Genomic DNA, 16,017 nt, shown 5'->3' on the forward strand with positions numbered 1-16,017 from the left:
GTAGATTCCTTGAAATTCCCTGAAGTAAGGGCCAAGAAATACAGGGAAAAAACAGCAGACTTGGCAGGTCTATAGTTTATCTATACCTCCAAAGGATGAAAAGCTGAATTGACCCTGTTGGCACACAGACCTGTTGTTCTACCAGTCTAGCTATTTCAGCCAGTCTTAACCCTTTCATTTCTTCCCTGGGTCCTGCTTCTGTTAAATGCTGTTTTACACATTTCTGGTAGAGGTACAGCTGAAGAAACAGAAAATCATTGTTGCCTTGGGCCCAGACCATCTCGCTGCACCTGTCCTGATTCCCTTCTTTACCCTGCTGCCTCTTTGATGACTCCCCCTTATCAAAGACCAAGGACTGCTGTGCACTGGCCTGATGCAGTTCTCCTCAGCTACCTTATACCAGTAAGAGAAGGAAGAAATCTCCCTACCATGGGCTGTCTCTTGGAAGCCCAGTTTTCAATTTAAATCCATCATAGTCAATTCCAGAGGCTTTTCCACTTCTTGCAGCCTTGCTGCTCAGCTTGCCTCCAGAGCCCTGAGTGCTGGGATTGTCTTTGATCATTTGCTTTCATTTCCTGTGGCTGGGCTGCCCCAGTGTGCTGTGATTAGGTGTCCCTTGCATTTCCACTGCTTCATTCATAACATTACTACAGCTACATACGTATCTATCCAAACAATAAACATTTTACTCAAGGCCCTCATTATCTCCCATCTCTGTTTGTAACTTCTTCCTCCTCGAACCTGTGACACATCAGCCAGTTTGATCTATTTAAACACAAACTCCCAACATCCTTTTCCCTGTCCGCTGCTGTGGTCAGAGCCAAGCTACCTCCTGCTTCTCCTCCTTATTTGCCTCCATCCAGTCTTTTATTTTCCCATGTGAGGTTGTCACAGTTCTGCCATAGCTGTCATCACTCCACCATTGTCTCTACAGCATGGCTGTGCTCTCTCTGCCAGTGATGCCTTTATCTGCTGCTCCCAGGGGAGCCTTTATGCCCTTTTCCATGACGCTCTTGTCCACAGGATGCCCTGCCTCCCTCAGCTAAGTTGGCAACACCAAACTTTGTTGCATCAACCATAAAGAGCAGGTAGTTTACGATGAGGTTAGCCTGGACTAGTTTACAGGTGATACAGTCGGAGTTTTTTTTTAAGGGAGGTATATCACTCTGGGTATGTGTTTGTGCCTTTCCCCTTCCTCTTGCCAGCTGTCATTGCTTCCGTAGACAGCGGGTCTGCACAGCCTGTGTGCAGTGGGACTCCTTATTGCTTCTGCATTGAAAATTTTCTGAAATGTCAGAAAGGTAACAGCTACCAAAACGATGGCAATTTTGTTTTCTAAGCACTGCAATCCAGATGTTAACAATGGTATAGCACAGCTGAGAAATGCTATTCTCTCCTCAAGCCATGTTGTTATGCAATGGAAAGCTCCACACTATGCGATAAAAACTGAACCTGCTGCAGTTCTTGGGCACAAACCCAGGGCTAAACAAGGGATAGCCATCTTAAGTCTGTTCCCTTGTTTTTATTGGTCTCAGTGAGACTTGCAGCTTTATAGTCATGGGCATTTTATATTTAAGTTTGGGTTTTTAGAGGCATTCTGGAACTGTATAAAAAGCCCCTTTCTCTGACATCGCATCAGGCTTTTTGTAATGTGAATGGCATCATTACAGTTCTCTCATTAACATCATAATGGCTCTGGAGGAATAGGGAGTGAAAACCCCAGCAAATGGAGTAGCGTGCAATGTACAGTCGTCTTACTGTGTGAAACCGAACACGGAAAAAGTTTGACATTTTAACCTTCAGGCTGATGCCTCGGGGTGTCCTCACACTGAATGCATTTGGCTGACAAAATGGAAAAATTCTGGTAGCCTAAGGATGGAGGGCTGGGTTCAATAAAAAAACTGTGCCTGGCTTCCATGCCACTGAAACCCACACAAGGCTCCTAAATGGATTTTTCAAAATTGAATCCAGCCCCAAGTGTCAACCTTTTGCTGTAATTTTATATTGTAAATGTATTGTATGTTCAAATGTACATCTTTCATCCTTTATTTCCAGAGGCGCTAATGGAAATGTAACAATGTGTGTGCTGTTCTGCAAAGTCTCATTGAAACCAACGGGATTTTGGATGAAATCCCTCCATTGCATAAGATAATGTAATATAAATGGGTTGGGCTTACGGCTGGAGAATGATGAGATCTGGTTCTATTTCTGGCGCTGACACTGATTTGCTGTGTGACTTCTGGCAAGATTCTCAGGAATGGATTTTGCCACCCTTAATGGGGAAAAGCAGTAGGCTGGCTCTTGGGGAGCAGTGCCAGAGGTCCTGTTTGCAGAGCTGGGTCTGATGGTGCTTCCTCAGTAAACACTGGCTCACAGTTCTGCTGTGTCCAACTCCACCTTCAAGGAGGCCAACTTTTCCCATGTGCTGGGTGCTTGCAGCTCTCTTCCCACGCATTTGCAGCAGCTGGAAATCACTGCTTCTCAACATCCAAGGGGAACAAATAGCGCACCCAGAGTCACCAGGCCTTTTAAAAGCCTGGTTCTCAGCATCTGCATGCTGAAGCAATTCCTCTGCCACAAAATAGGACTTATTTTGTAGCTGAGGGCCACCTCTAAATCTTTGTAACACATGCTGAGACCTACAAGCTTTGTTTTGGGCTTTGGTTTTCTGGTGGTGGGGTTTTCTTTTTCCCAGAGAAGCGATATTATTTATGCCTTGTTTTGATACAGTTTGGAAATATGGAGAATGTGCATGGACAGTAGCTGTTTACGGAAGAGAACTGGCCTGCCTCTATTAATTTTGAATGTTGTAAATAGCAGAAACAGTTCATTTACTTTCGTGGCTGTCCAGAGAACTCGGTTTTTCAAGATAAATTAGCAGCATTATGCAGAAGGCTTCCTTCCTTCCTTCCTGCATGTTTCTGCTTGAGCTTAGAAAGACCTGTTTGTGAGGAAATATGGTAAGAAAAAGATGCAGACTTGAAATCTCAGATTCTCATTTTAAAACAGTAAATTCACAAAGAGATGCTGTATTCATTATAAGCAAAGGAATCTTGACTTCCAGAAGCAGCAGTGAGTTTCTTCCAACCTTTATTCTCTCAGGACAAACACTGAGTGCTGATGTCTTGCCAATGTGAGAAGATTGATGTGCCCCTGTGAATGATTCCTCCATCTGGATTAATGAGAAGAGTCCATTGCTGCTTTCTAATGATGGTGTAATCTTTTCAGATACAAAATATATGACTTTTTAGTTGGTTCTTGGAGTCACTTCTTGGTCCTGCTGTTACATCAGCAGACCGACTCAGTTGTTTTGACCATTCCTTCCGTGTGTTGGTTCTTAGCTGGTAAGACAAGGTGTGGGGAATAAATAATAGATACTGTCCATGTCAGGGGTAACTTTCAACGGGCCACCCAGTGGCTTGCCATTCCCTTTGATGTTCCTTGGTCCAAGAAAAATAAGATGGCAAGAAAAATGACTGAGGGCTTTATACAGTGCATCAGCAGTAAATTGGCTCTGAGGAAGGGGTTTAGGCACCTGTCAGTCTGCCTGCAGTGAGACTGGTGGCCTTTACCAAGGCAAACTGCCTGGGGACCTCAGCGCCTGTGCCTTCAGCTCCCGTTTGTGCCCCGGTGAGGAGTCAAGGCAGATCCATGCACGCAGGCATCCAAGACACAAACAGCGCACGCTGGAAGCCGTTTCTTAATAAAGTAGCAGCCTTGTGCTAGGATTTAAGAAAACAACTGGCAGATGTGAACGATTTATTTTTCCTCCCTCTTCTGCTGCGGTTTATTTTTTCCTCTTGTTCGAGAGCGCTCGGCTGCTAACACAAACAATTGCTGAAATTCCACCTGCCCACCTGCAGCCCCTCCTTCCCGCCGCCTGCTCGGGCCGTCGCCTTCCTCCGGGAGGGCTGCGCCGAGGGGAAACTACATCCCGCTTTCTTAGAGAGAGGAGGAGGAAGGAGAGGGAGGGGCCGGGCCGTGTCTGGGCGCATTGTTCCGCGCTCCTCTGCCAAGAAGTAGGTGACTATGAACTCATCCCTCGCTCCTCGCAGAAAGTTTGCCGCCTTCCCCCCCTGCTCCCCTCCCCTCCCGCCCGCTGGCGCGGCAGGAGGCAGCTCGCAGCCCGGCGCTGGCCCCGGAGTCCCCGCTCCTGCTTAATATTCCGCCCGCTCCGCCGATGTTGTGCTTGGCTCCGGTGGGACCGCGACTCACGGCGTGAAACCGGAGCCAATTTTCTGTCTTTAGTCTCGCAGTGTTTTGACTGGAGGCAGATCCAGTTCAGTCCGATCGGGGCTAGTGGAAACAACTACCTAAGTCTCCGCTGTCTGTATCGTTTGGGAGGGAAGAAAGAAGAAAGGAACGCGATCCCGGACTGCTGGGCGCGCTCTCTCTCTCGCACACACACGCACCGCAGACACACGCACCCAGACAGGCAGACTCGCACCCCGCCGGTGCCGAGCGCGCCGTGCCACCGCCGCCGGGAGGAAATGGGAAGGCAGTGAGCGGATCCGTGCCGGTGTGTGAGCGCCGCCGGGGCCGGGAGGGGGCGGCGGGGGCAGCGGAGCGGGGCCGGGGGCGGCGGGAGCGGGGCCGGGGGCGGCCTGGGGGCAGCGCGCACCAACTCCCGGTGCCGGGGACCCCGCGCCCTTTGTGGGAGAGGGCTCCGCTCTCCTTTCTCCTGCCGTAAGCAGGGAGGGAAAAAGCCCTAAACGCGTGTCTATGTGAGGTCGATACGCGTATGTTTTTAATATACGTGTGCGCAGAGGTCTGGCTGCTGGGGGCCGCGGGGGGCGGAACGCGGCGGGGCGGGGGGCAGGTGAGGGCGGCGGGCGCTCACCGCGCTGCTTCGCTTCCAGGTGCCGGCGCCCGCGATGACCCTGGTGCTGCCCATGCAGCGGCTGGGCCGCCCCATCGCCGCCGAGGGAGCCGCCGACCTCGCCGCCTACCGCGCCCTCTGGGAGCCGCCCTGCTGCGGCCGCCCCGGCCCCGCAGCCCCGCCGGCCCCGGCCCCAAGCCCGCCGGCCCCCGGGGCCCCCGCCGCAGGTAGGCAGCGCACCGCCGCGGGGGCACCGGGCGGGCCCCCGGACCAGGGGCTGCCCGCGGAGCGGAGCGGGGCGGGCGGAGGGCGGGGGTCTCCCGCGGGGCCGCAGGTGCGCGGGGCCGCCGGCCGCCGTCGCGCTCGGCAGCGGCGGAGCGGCGGAGCGGCGGAGGGGCGAAGTTGTCCGGCCCCGAGCGCCCTGCGGCGGCCCCGGCTCCCCGCGCCGCCGCTCGCACCGGCCCGCGGCTCCTGCGCCAGGCAGGAGGGGGTTTATTTCTGATCGCCGCCAATCGATGCGAAAATATGCGGCGGCGTTGTCCTGTAGCGCGAAGGGAAATGAAAAGTATTTTGTTTGGAGAACCTCCGGCAAACCGCATGTCATTTGTCATATCTGATTTATTACCCACAGGATCACATTACAGGGGAATTTCAAATCCTGTAACGACATCCAAGATCACATACTTTAAAAGGAAATATGTGGAAGAAGAGGATTTTCATCCGCCACTCAGCAGCTGTTCACATAAAGTATGTTTTCTCATAGTCATTATTTTTACTCTGAGTTTCAGATGCTTAGTAACACTCGATTGACCCATTTCCAGAAGGCTGAAATACTCTGCTGAAATTAGAATGATCCAGCTGTTTGCTCAGAGACAGTTGTCACTTCTTCACATTTATTGTTGTATTGTCATCAATTGCAAAAGAAGCAAAGGCATTTCTGCAATAATAACAACTGCAAAGGAAATGCTGAGAATAACTTTTTTTTTCAGATTATTTTGTTCTTAGCTAGTTCATGTCTTGCTTACAGAAACAGATCTGTAACAACATTTAAACAACAGAAAGGAAGAACATAAGTAAAAGATTTCCCACTCGTATAAAACTTCCTTTCCAGAGGGGAAAATAGTAAGAGGTTCCATACATCCCAAACCGGTCACCGATCCTCTAAAAAAACAGAATGGCTTGGAAACCAAGTACAAGTTCCCTCAGTATTTAATCATGTTTATTAAAAAGCTAATAACTCCCAAAGAACAGATTAGTAAATGAAAGAATATTTTTAGTGAAAGTTGCCAGGGGAGAGATTAGAGCAAACGTTTCCCAGGCCGGTGAATACATAAATTGAAATCTGACTTTTTCTGCGAGATTTTATGCTCCCCTTCATTCAGGGCTCAGTTCTGTGTGGAACTGAATGCCTGGGGTGAAATGCTTAAGGATAGCTCGTGCCTTGAGACACCATCCTTACCTTATTGAATCCTGCCTGGCCCGTGGAATTCCAGTGCTACCCATGTTCTCTTGGCAGTGAGGGAGAGATTTCTGTGGAGGTGAAGCAAGCATTAATGCTGAGCTCAGTTCCCAAATACCTTAGAGTAGCTGAAGAAATTTCCAGCTACAAATAGAGTTGTCTGGAAATAAGTACCTGGACCAGAAAGGTGAAAAATTGTCCCGTTGTTAATTTCAGAAGATGTCTGGTTTCCTGCCAGGACAGTGAATAAACAGCACTAAGGGTGTTGAAAAAAGTGCTTTGGTTAGTGAGTGTCTCACACATATTACTTCACTCTCCCAATTTTCAGCCTGGTGTTTTTTTTTTTTTTTTTTTTTTTTATAAGATTGCTGGATTTTTGTATCAGTGATTAATTTCCTTACAAAGAGGGGCAGGAGGAATAGTTATTTAGCCTCTTCTAACAGCAATAAAATGCAGTTGTAGAGGTTTTGGTAAGCTAGACCCAGCCACTGTTTTATGCTGTTTTTTGCAGAGGTGTAACATGTCAGAAACTCTGGGTCACCAATTTCTTCCATTGAGCCCAAATACATTTTCTTCCTTGCAGCACTGAGCTCTGGCAGAGGGAGGATGCACACCAGGTTTCCTTGAATTTCTTACATGTTTATACCTCTGCCACCCACTAAAGAGATATGTTCTAAGATTACTTGTCCCAGAGAGGATAAGATGGTAGTAGGGCCTGGGGCCTCTCTCCAGAGGGTTGCTGGCAAACATGTAGAAGAAATCCTTTGACAACTTGTTCTTACTGGTGTCCCTCCAGTACATATCTCCAGGAGAATCCGAGTTCAAGGCTTACTGGTTTGCTCCAGGCTTTTATGGCTTCACTGACTGTTGTTGCATCAGGTACAAAGGACGCAAATGAACCTATAGGCTTAATATAATTTAAAATGAGTCATTTATTATAGAAAATTACTCTCTCTAACAAAGAGCTTCAGCTGTGAACTCATATGAAATTATGGCCAATTTTTGTTTTTATGAGGCACTGTGCGGCTTCTAAGCCTCGCAGACATGACCAGGCTGTGGAAAGAGCTAGAGGGCTGAGGAGAGCTGAATGGATGTGAAAAGCAGCTGTGCTTTAAGCTCTTTCAGTCCTCATAGCTACGACTTCCACTCTGCAAAAATGCTGTAACCATGTGGGAAAGGGAAGAATGATCAAGCCACAGATGGGGGGATTTAGAGCAGTCTCTCTTTGTGCTGTGCTGCTCTCCTCCTACGCAAACCAAATTCTTACTAAAAATGAAAATTAGTTACTAGTGCTTACAGTAGCATGCATTGCCCCCTCTCTTATTTTGATTCCCAGGGTAGCGATTACAGTGCAGAATCTGGGGCCTCTCAGGGGCAGTAACCTGCTCATGCTGCCAGTGCTGAGAAGGGAGTCCTGGAAGGACCAGGGAAGGGAGAACAAATCTGTGGGCGTAGAGCCAGGATTTCTGCAAATCCCTATCCTCTCTTTGTTTCCTGACCTTATCCCTGCCTATCTGCATTCCCACCGGTCCTGTAGAGCACAGGGCGTAGCACACAGGCCAACAGCTGCTCTCCAGATGCTGGGATGCTTTGAGATGGGTTTCTCCCAGCCTCCCTCCCTGCATGCACTTCTGTGCACAAGATTAGTGTAAGAGCCTGGCAAATGGAGACCTCCTCGCTGGAGGGCCTCTTCCCCTGGCAGCAGATGAAATGCTCCAACACTTGCTGTGTGAGGCGATGGCTGCTGGCTGCCTCTTGCAAACCTTGGTGCTGCAGGAAGGACCCTTGCTTGGCTTCAGGGCTTTGCAGAAACCCCACAGGGGATGATGGAATTGGGTCCATTTGCAACAAAAGGCCCCCCTAGCCATCTCTGGAGCAAAACTGCACAACAATTTTATGTTCTAATCCCAAATGTAATTAAAGAGCCAGATGTGTGCATCTGGATTTCACTCTCCCACCTTGGATTTCTGCCCTGCAATTGCCTCTGTGGTGTAATGCTCAGCGACTTACCTCCTAAGATCAACTGCTTACCCCTAAAAATGGGGGTATGTTGTGGCCGAGAAAAAGCAGGTCCCTGGCTACAAGAATGTGCAAAATGAAAAAAAGCCAGTTTTAGATGCCTCAGAAAAAGAATAGAACAGAGGGAATACTTTGCTTCATTTCCTTTCTCCTTGTCTGGAACAAAACTGGCTGCCTTCAGTTCCATATAATGTGTTTTTTACATTTTCAGACAATCTCCGTGTTTGAGGAGCGGGCCCATATTCTCTACATGTCTTTGGAAAAGCTGAAATTCATTGATGATCCTGAAGTCTACCTGCGTAGATCCGTCCTCATCAACAATCTCATGAAGAGAATCCACGGAGAGATCATCATGCAGAACAACTGGTGCTTCTCCACCTGCTCCTTCAATGGCACTTCCCCACAAGAGTGGTTTGTGCCTCAGGACTGTCCATACAGAAAACGCCTTCGGATGGCAAAGGAGGAGTACGAGAAGCTTCACATGTGCTGCTTCTATCAAGAATGTGGCAGTCACTATTTAAATCTACCCTACTCTGTTAATGCTAGTACAGAAAGTAATTCCTCTTCTTCCTCCTCCTCCTCCTCCCCCTCCTCCCCTCCCATCTCTTTGCCGAGCTGTTCCCAGCAGGTGGATTATGAAGTTGGCAGCGCACCTTCTTACAGAAATGATGACCAGATACCTGCTAATGAAATATTCATCACTAATGGCAGGTCTCACAGTAATCAGGAAAAGGCAAAATTTAATGACAAGAATGGAGGTAATGAACCTGAGAGAGAAAGCATCGCCCTAAACTGTGAACCTGTAAGAGGCACCCATGCTCTTGAATGTAAAGGCAAATTTTATGACTATTTTGAGACTGGATGTAATGACAAGAGCAACATAAGTGAATCTTGGAAAAAATCCTTAAGGAAAAAGGAATCTTTACCAAGTAATAAAATCTGCTGCAACAAAGGAAGTAAAATATGAGGCATCTTTCTTGCTCTATTGAAGCATGCACAGCATGTTCCTTCTCTATCAAATTTTTATTTTGAACGGATTTTTTATAGTTTTCTATGAATGGTACAATCATGCCACAAACGTGACGTGTAGAGTGGAGATCAGATTGCGTAAAGTGTCTCTGCTATCCGCATCAGCAGCTTTTTATACATGTGGAGACTTCAGAAAGAACACAGTTGCATTATTGCTGAGCACTGTAGTCTGTGCAGCTATGGTGGAGCTTTCGTTGCTGAAAATGCCAATCAGCCAGATGGGGAAAACATATCGTTTTACATATCCCCGCCCCCAAGAAGTCTGCCATTAATTAAGAAGAACCTCCATTATGTTTACCAAGGAATTAGAAGTCTGGTAAACAAATTGATGCTACCAGCAAGGATGATAATGCTCCTTGTAACTCAGTATTCATTCTGACAAAGGACTGTCTTCATGGATTGGGAATAAACCATCCTTACGTTTTGTAGTGATACTCTTGAATTCCTGTATTCAGCGTCTTGTTCAACTGACAAAATAGGACATAGCATAAAGAAATAACCTGTTTATGGAATTTTAATCAGAATCAAACATGCAGCTCAAGTACTTGCATGTTTTCACCTCAGCTGTAATAACTAATGAGGTTTGTTGTTACACAGGGCAGGTTTTTTTTTTGGTGCCTTACTTTTTGTCTTAATTTTTGCCAGTGTGAAAATTAAGTATGAATCTGATACAGCAGGGATTTAACCTAAACAGAGATTAAAAAAGAAACCCACAGGGTGGATCAATATTATTAGAAACCTTTAACCTTTGAAGTACTGAGTTCAACTTCCTATTCAAACATCTCTGTTCTTCCTTTTTGATGCTCAATTGCTTTTTGATTTGCCATCCTTAGGAAGGGATTTAAGAAACAATAGAGAGATGTCTCTTGTAAACAAGCATTCGATGCTTGAGTGTTTCTATGGCAACTGTCTGTTGCTGGGGCTCTTTTTTTTTCTTCTGCGTATAATGAAGTTCATGACCCAGTGGCATGTTTTATACTTTATTCTGTTTCACATAATTTCTCTATTTTAGATTGCAAAAGCATGCGGGAGTTTTCTATGAATTTTGCCGTTGATTTAAAAAAAAGACAAGAAGGCAAAAAGCACAATGTTAATTAATAATGTGGCGATAAACACAGTTTTATCTGAATGAATGTAAGGGGTTTAATTTTAAAAAAGAACATTTTGGAGATTTCAGTGGCTGAGGACAACATTTAGTCATCCCTAGGTAGATTGATTGCAAAAGTGTTCTGTGTAATATGCCCAGAAGACATGAATTGGGGTTGGACCAAGAGTGAGTCTTAGATTCACTAAATTAATTAGTTCCCACAGTCCCCATAACAACTGGCAGGATGTGCTCAGCAAAATAGCCACATCCAGGCCACAGCTGACTCATAAATAGCTGCCTGTTCCCACAGCATCTTGCACTCAAGTGGTATCTCCTCCTGCTTCTTGCCCAAAGGGTGAAAATCACCTCTGTGCTGGGGAAGCAGCCAGCTCAGTGCAGGGCACGAGTGTGCCCTGGGGGACACAGCCCCAGGCTTGGCACTGGAGTCAGACAGGTCTCTGGGTCTGAGATCTCCTGCTTTGGGTTTCATGGGTTCAGCTGGAGGAGTCCTGGGCATTGGTTATTTCGGGTAGCAAAATACATTTGCAAACTGTAGTCTTTTTTCAGAATGCCAAGTGGTCACAGGAAAAAGCTACCCCCAGCCAAGGTGAACACAAGCACAGCAGGATATAAATCAGTGATAACCTTTATGAAGTCAGGTGAGTTTAAACTGATAAGTTTGTAAGGGTTATCATTGTGAAAAATGACAAATAAAGAAAGTACAAGTCCCACCTGATTTCTCCAAGACAGGAGCTTTTTTATTAATAATAATAATATTAAATATAGATCTCATTCATACAGTGTATGAGTAGGATCATCATTTAGACATTTGTCCACAAGGACCAATTTTTTAAAAAACCTGACTTTTCTTGTGTTATATCCAGATAGTCTAGTAATGTCTGCTCTTTTCCAATATTTGATAAACGCTTGATGTTTTAAGCTTAAATATTAGATGCTTGTATACTAACGTGTTGTTGTAGTAAAGTGAAATTTCCTTGATATATATTTATTAAAATGACCAAAATTCATTTTAATTTTACATCTCCAATGGCTAGTGGGTCCTTTCCGTCATGTTCCCTTCCCTCACCAAAGAAAACACCGTTTAATCAAACTGCTTCCTACCCTAGAGATTGCACAGCAGTTGGCTCTGCGCTTTGGGCTGGCTCTGTGAGGGAGCTCACAGCCTGGGTTTCAGGAGCATTTAGGACAGTCTGAAGGTGCACTGAGACGCAACAGATTCTCTGTAGGCTTGCACATCCAGCCAAGGAAAACACCTGGCCAAATGCTGCCCAAACCACAAATCAGCTAGCACTTTAGGGGGGGCCTGAAAGCTTTTTGACCCTAGAGGGCCCCTTGGTCTTCCAGAACAAGCCTGCACACATAACCTATCGCAGAGGCTTCTCATTGAATTTGCACAAGCTGAAGTGATGGATCAGCAGATCTTTGTCTACTCTGGACTCTATAATGGTTTCTTTAGTTCTAGAGAATAAAGATTAACAGGTTAATCTGGAAATTAATCTGTTACAGCTCTGGACAATTTTACTGTCATCAGGGTGTGTAAGGGAGGAAATGCCGTCTAATGAAAGTTGGCCTAGAGATAAGTGGCCTTTTATGCATTTCTCTGGACCTTGCCTCACAAAATAATAGCAAATACTGAAAGTAGATGTATTGGAGTCAGGAGTCCACTGAGTTGTCCTGCTGGCCTCACAAGAGACAGAGGTATTCCACATTGGAAAAGGGAGGTAGAAACACCCTTGTCCCATTCCCAGAAAAGACCTTGATAGGATCTTCATCCTGGGCTAGACTGAATGGACTTAAATTCAGTTTGATTTGTGGCATATAAAGACTGTAAGCCTGATAGGCCTTTTCCCCACTGCACACTCTAGTGCTAAAGACATTTGGCTAGTATCAAAAAATTTCAAGAAATAGTTCTTTTACAAGATTATAAGAATACCTTTCGTCCATATGTTCCCCATGTAATTGCTAAATGAATGCTCCTCAACCTGATCCTGGCCCGCCTGCCAGGAAGAACTGGACAGAAGAACTTCTCTCTAGGAAGATTGGTTTTCTCTCTTTCATAAGACACTTTGCTCATAGAGTGTATGACTATAAAGTACTGTGCCTTTCAGCACATGCTAAACAGCAACAGAAAAAAATGTTTCTGTTGTCACATCAATTTTGCTGTCGCTAGGAACAGAGGTGTCATTTTATCTTCAGGATCCAGGTAATACATTCCACTTGGAAATGCACAATTCATTTGGGTTTAAAAAATCATGTTTCTTTTTCAAAGCACGTGGCATAGTATCATTGTGCTTCATATATACTCACTACTTTTGGTAAAATTTTACTATTTTTACTGTATTAGCTAATCTGTTGAAACAGCTTAACATGGGTATGGAAGCATCCTCAGCACTCAGACAGCCTCAGCTGGCAGTGATGTGCAGTGCCAGCAGAGCAGCTGGTTCTGCAGGGAAAACAGCCACAGCCTGAGCCACAAAAATGAAGCGCTTCTTTCAGTCCTCAAGGTGTTATGCCCGTAAGCAAAATTGTGGCAGAGACTTTTTTCACATTTCATCTTCCTGCATGCCCTCCATCCTCCTTTTACACCCCTCATCTACCATCTGTCCTTTTGTGCCATCATGATGACCATGACACACTGCCAGGGTGCTACGGTGTGAGCCGCCACCCTTCGGATTTGTGCAGGGGAAGCAGGGAGCTGGTTCAGAGCCACAGCATGAGTTAAAGCTGTATTCAAACAAAGAAACCCGATGGCTGCTCTGTGGTCCCTCTGGAGCCTCGTGCCAGTTGTGACCCCCGATACCTAAATGGCTTTTCCAGCTGCCTGTAGCTCAGATTGCCACTACAGAGTGATCTGGTGATTAGAGCGTTGGCTGAAGCAGAGGTGAGGGTGATTTCTAGCCTGCATTTGACCCGTGTCCTTTCATTGCCTTCTTGAGCTAAAGGTGTAGCAAGTGCAGTGACTGCTTACTCACACCAGGAACCTTGACAAAAGAAGTTTATCACAAAAGAAACCAAAAACCAAATGAGTCAGGTTTGGGAAAGGTTTAAACTGCTGTGAGGTAAAGGATTTCATCTGGTGGTGTATTCAGTGGATGTAACTCTCACATGGAGGCCTCCCAAAGGGACCTGACCTTTTACGTTGTCCATCCCTTGCTTTGCAACCTCTAAGCCAGGGGCTGCCCTCGCTTTCTGGAGGTCACCATTTGGGCTCCTCAGTACTGGTATGAGCTTTTCTACAGCTGCACGAAGCACCCCAGAGGCTTTTCCTGGCAGGGTGTGCAGAGCCTGTTAAAATATCGTAGCCAGGAAAGTGTTTCAAAGGATCCTGCTGGAAATGTTAGGAGATGCGAATCTTCCACATCCCATGTAACAGCCAAGCCGCTCAGTCACAACTACTTGGAATACACAGTAATTTCCTGTGTTTTTTCAATCTCACTTAAACTTCTCTGACAGATGGGGAAAGATGACTAAACCAAGGGAGTTTACAAAAGTTCGTCTTGTGGTGTTTGCAAACTGTCTCTGTGAGGTCCATTTTGTCTAATGTAAACACAGCCGTGGCTGGGTGCCCAGTGCCTTTGCAGCAGCTAGTCCTGCTCAGCTGAAGGCTGCTGGGATGAGGAGTACCCAGCCAGCCAGTCCACTCTGGGGCTGAACATGAACCAGCCCTGGGGCTCAGGGGTCTTAGGGGGAGACCTTCACTCTCTGGCATTTAAACAGCATCAAGCAAAGCAGCTGTGGCTCTAAGACCAGACCAAGTTTACTATGCTGGGTCAGAGGCTTTCCAAGGAGCCTTGGGTCAGGTGTGGAAGGTTAGATAAAACTAACCAGGGCAGTAAACACTGGAGCTGTAGTTGGCCTATTGTTGCTCTCTCTAGTCTTTAAATCACTGCCAGGAAGGGAGTACACCTTAGGGAAAGTGGAGTTTCAGTTCCTTGGCTTTGCAGAAGTGGTGCAGAGTATGCAAAGCTTTTTCACCAGCTCCAGCTGAAAGGCCAGGTAGGCAAATGTTTTAACTTCTTTAATTGCTCAAGTTCCCCTTGCTGAGGAATGCAGGTTGTGTGAGGAGGAGCCACAGATGGGTGGTCTGTGTACACTCAGATGTATGGGTGAGCAGAAAACCCCAAACACCAACAAAAACCCCAAAGCAGAGAGATACTGACTTTGAAAAGTAACTCATCTTTTATAGCTAGTAATTCTCAATTAATTCAGCATCACTCCAGTTTACTGTGGAGAGCATTTATTCTGTCATACTAGGGTTGCAGCAGAACCTGGTCTGTGTGCTCAAGGTCAGTCCATTCCCAGCTACCTCCTGCGGTGCTGCTTTCCCTGTGGAATACCCCACTAGGCTCATTCTTCCGTATGGTGGTCTGTGTCTGCCTCCTGAAACAGCTGGAGGCTCAGGTCCTTGCAGAGGAGGATGATGGGCTGTCAGTAGCTCGTGGTCTTCTCTCCTCGCTGATACTAGTCTGTAGCTGCCACAGTTGCACTCAGTAAGCTCAGAGGGAGCCCATAACATCCTTCTACCATCCCCTCACTGCCTTATATGTCTAATACAGTATTTTCCCTCATGAGTTATGACTAGTACCAATGGTCTCTAGCAGTTTGCTGGCTGATATTTCAGAGATTTTTGCAGCTGGGTGATGGGTAATGAGACCCTTAGCTGGCATGAGATGATACTGTGCTGTTGATTTCTGGAGAAATTGTACCTGGTCCTATAAGCTAACCACCCACACCTTTGGTTATTGTTGGTTTTGTCTTTTCCCCTTTCCTCATTTTCTTAATCAGAATAAGTTTTGAATGACAATCCCTCTCTTCCACACCACGTTTTGTGGGGCTGCTAGCCTGTATTTGCCCCTTTAGTAAGGAAAAACCTCTGCTGGTGGGAATTGAAGTTGTGCAGCAGATTGTTTTCAAATCCAGTTTTATTCTCAAACTCCAAAATGGTTTGTGTCCCTTAGTATATGTGTAAAATCTGTGCTCCTTCATAAATGCTAAAAACCCTTGTAATTATTTTTTTCCACTCCATCCATTACTTTTTCAGGGCAAAATCCTCTGTACTTTGGTCTATGAGTAGGTCCTGCTAACTTGACTCCTCATCCTCTTAGTGATACGGCTGCCATGGGGCCATTTATTTTTTTAAGTATATTAGTGTGTGTTTGGCTCAAAATGCAATTGTCCTTTATCTTTCTTACAAACCATCAGACAGTGAACATAAATCTAAGTGTTGCTACATACTAAGTATAATGTACTTTCAGCATTGTTTTTTTCAAACTTACCTTCTGTGAGTCTCAACAAGTATTGCTAAAGCCACCTGCATTTCCCAATTACTGTTAATATTGTAATTAGCATTAGCCTGAAAATAAAATTTGCCTAATTGTTAAATCTTGAGCAGCCTATGTTTTACCTGTGGAGGCTGAATATGTATTATTCCTTCTTTGACCCCTTCCTCTGTGTAACAGATTGGTTTCTGGCTTACCAGCAGACTAACTGGCATGATGACAAATCTCATTTTGTCTTTTCTGAAAGAAGTAAGGCACACAGTGTTAATGCAATCCTGTATCTCCATTGAAAGATTGCTACAAT

General features: G+C 46.0%; 1 protein-coding gene across 2 annotated transcripts; it reads left to right on the forward strand.

The window, feature by feature from the left end:
• The first annotated feature begins 3,926 nt into the window (after window positions 1–3,926).
• SERTAD4 (SERTA domain containing 4) lies at window positions 3,927–11,452 on the forward strand. Of its 2 annotated transcripts, none has more exons than XM_030269062.4 (4): window positions 3,927–4,519; window positions 4,860–5,046; window positions 5,451–5,566; window positions 8,509–11,452. In XM_030269062.4, exons 2-4 carry the CDS (start codon window positions 4,875–4,877, stop codon window positions 9,262–9,264), a joined length of 1,044 nt encoding a protein of 347 aa, XP_030124922.1. In that variant the 5' UTR covers window positions 3,927–4,519; window positions 4,860–4,874; the 3' UTR covers window positions 9,265–11,452. The 2 variants fall into 2 exon arrangements, with proteins under 2 accessions (XP_030124922.1, XP_072783631.1); XM_072927530.1 differs by lacking the exon at window positions 3,927–4,519 and adding an exon at window positions 4,553–4,686.
• Window positions 11,453–16,017: the final 4,565 nt, after the last annotated feature.

This window comes from Taeniopygia guttata, chromosome 3 (assembly GCF_048771995.1).
Source record: "Taeniopygia guttata chromosome 3, bTaeGut7.mat, whole genome shotgun sequence".
In the NCBI taxonomy this organism is placed as follows: Eukaryota; Metazoa; Chordata; class Aves; order Passeriformes; family Estrildidae; genus Taeniopygia; species Taeniopygia guttata.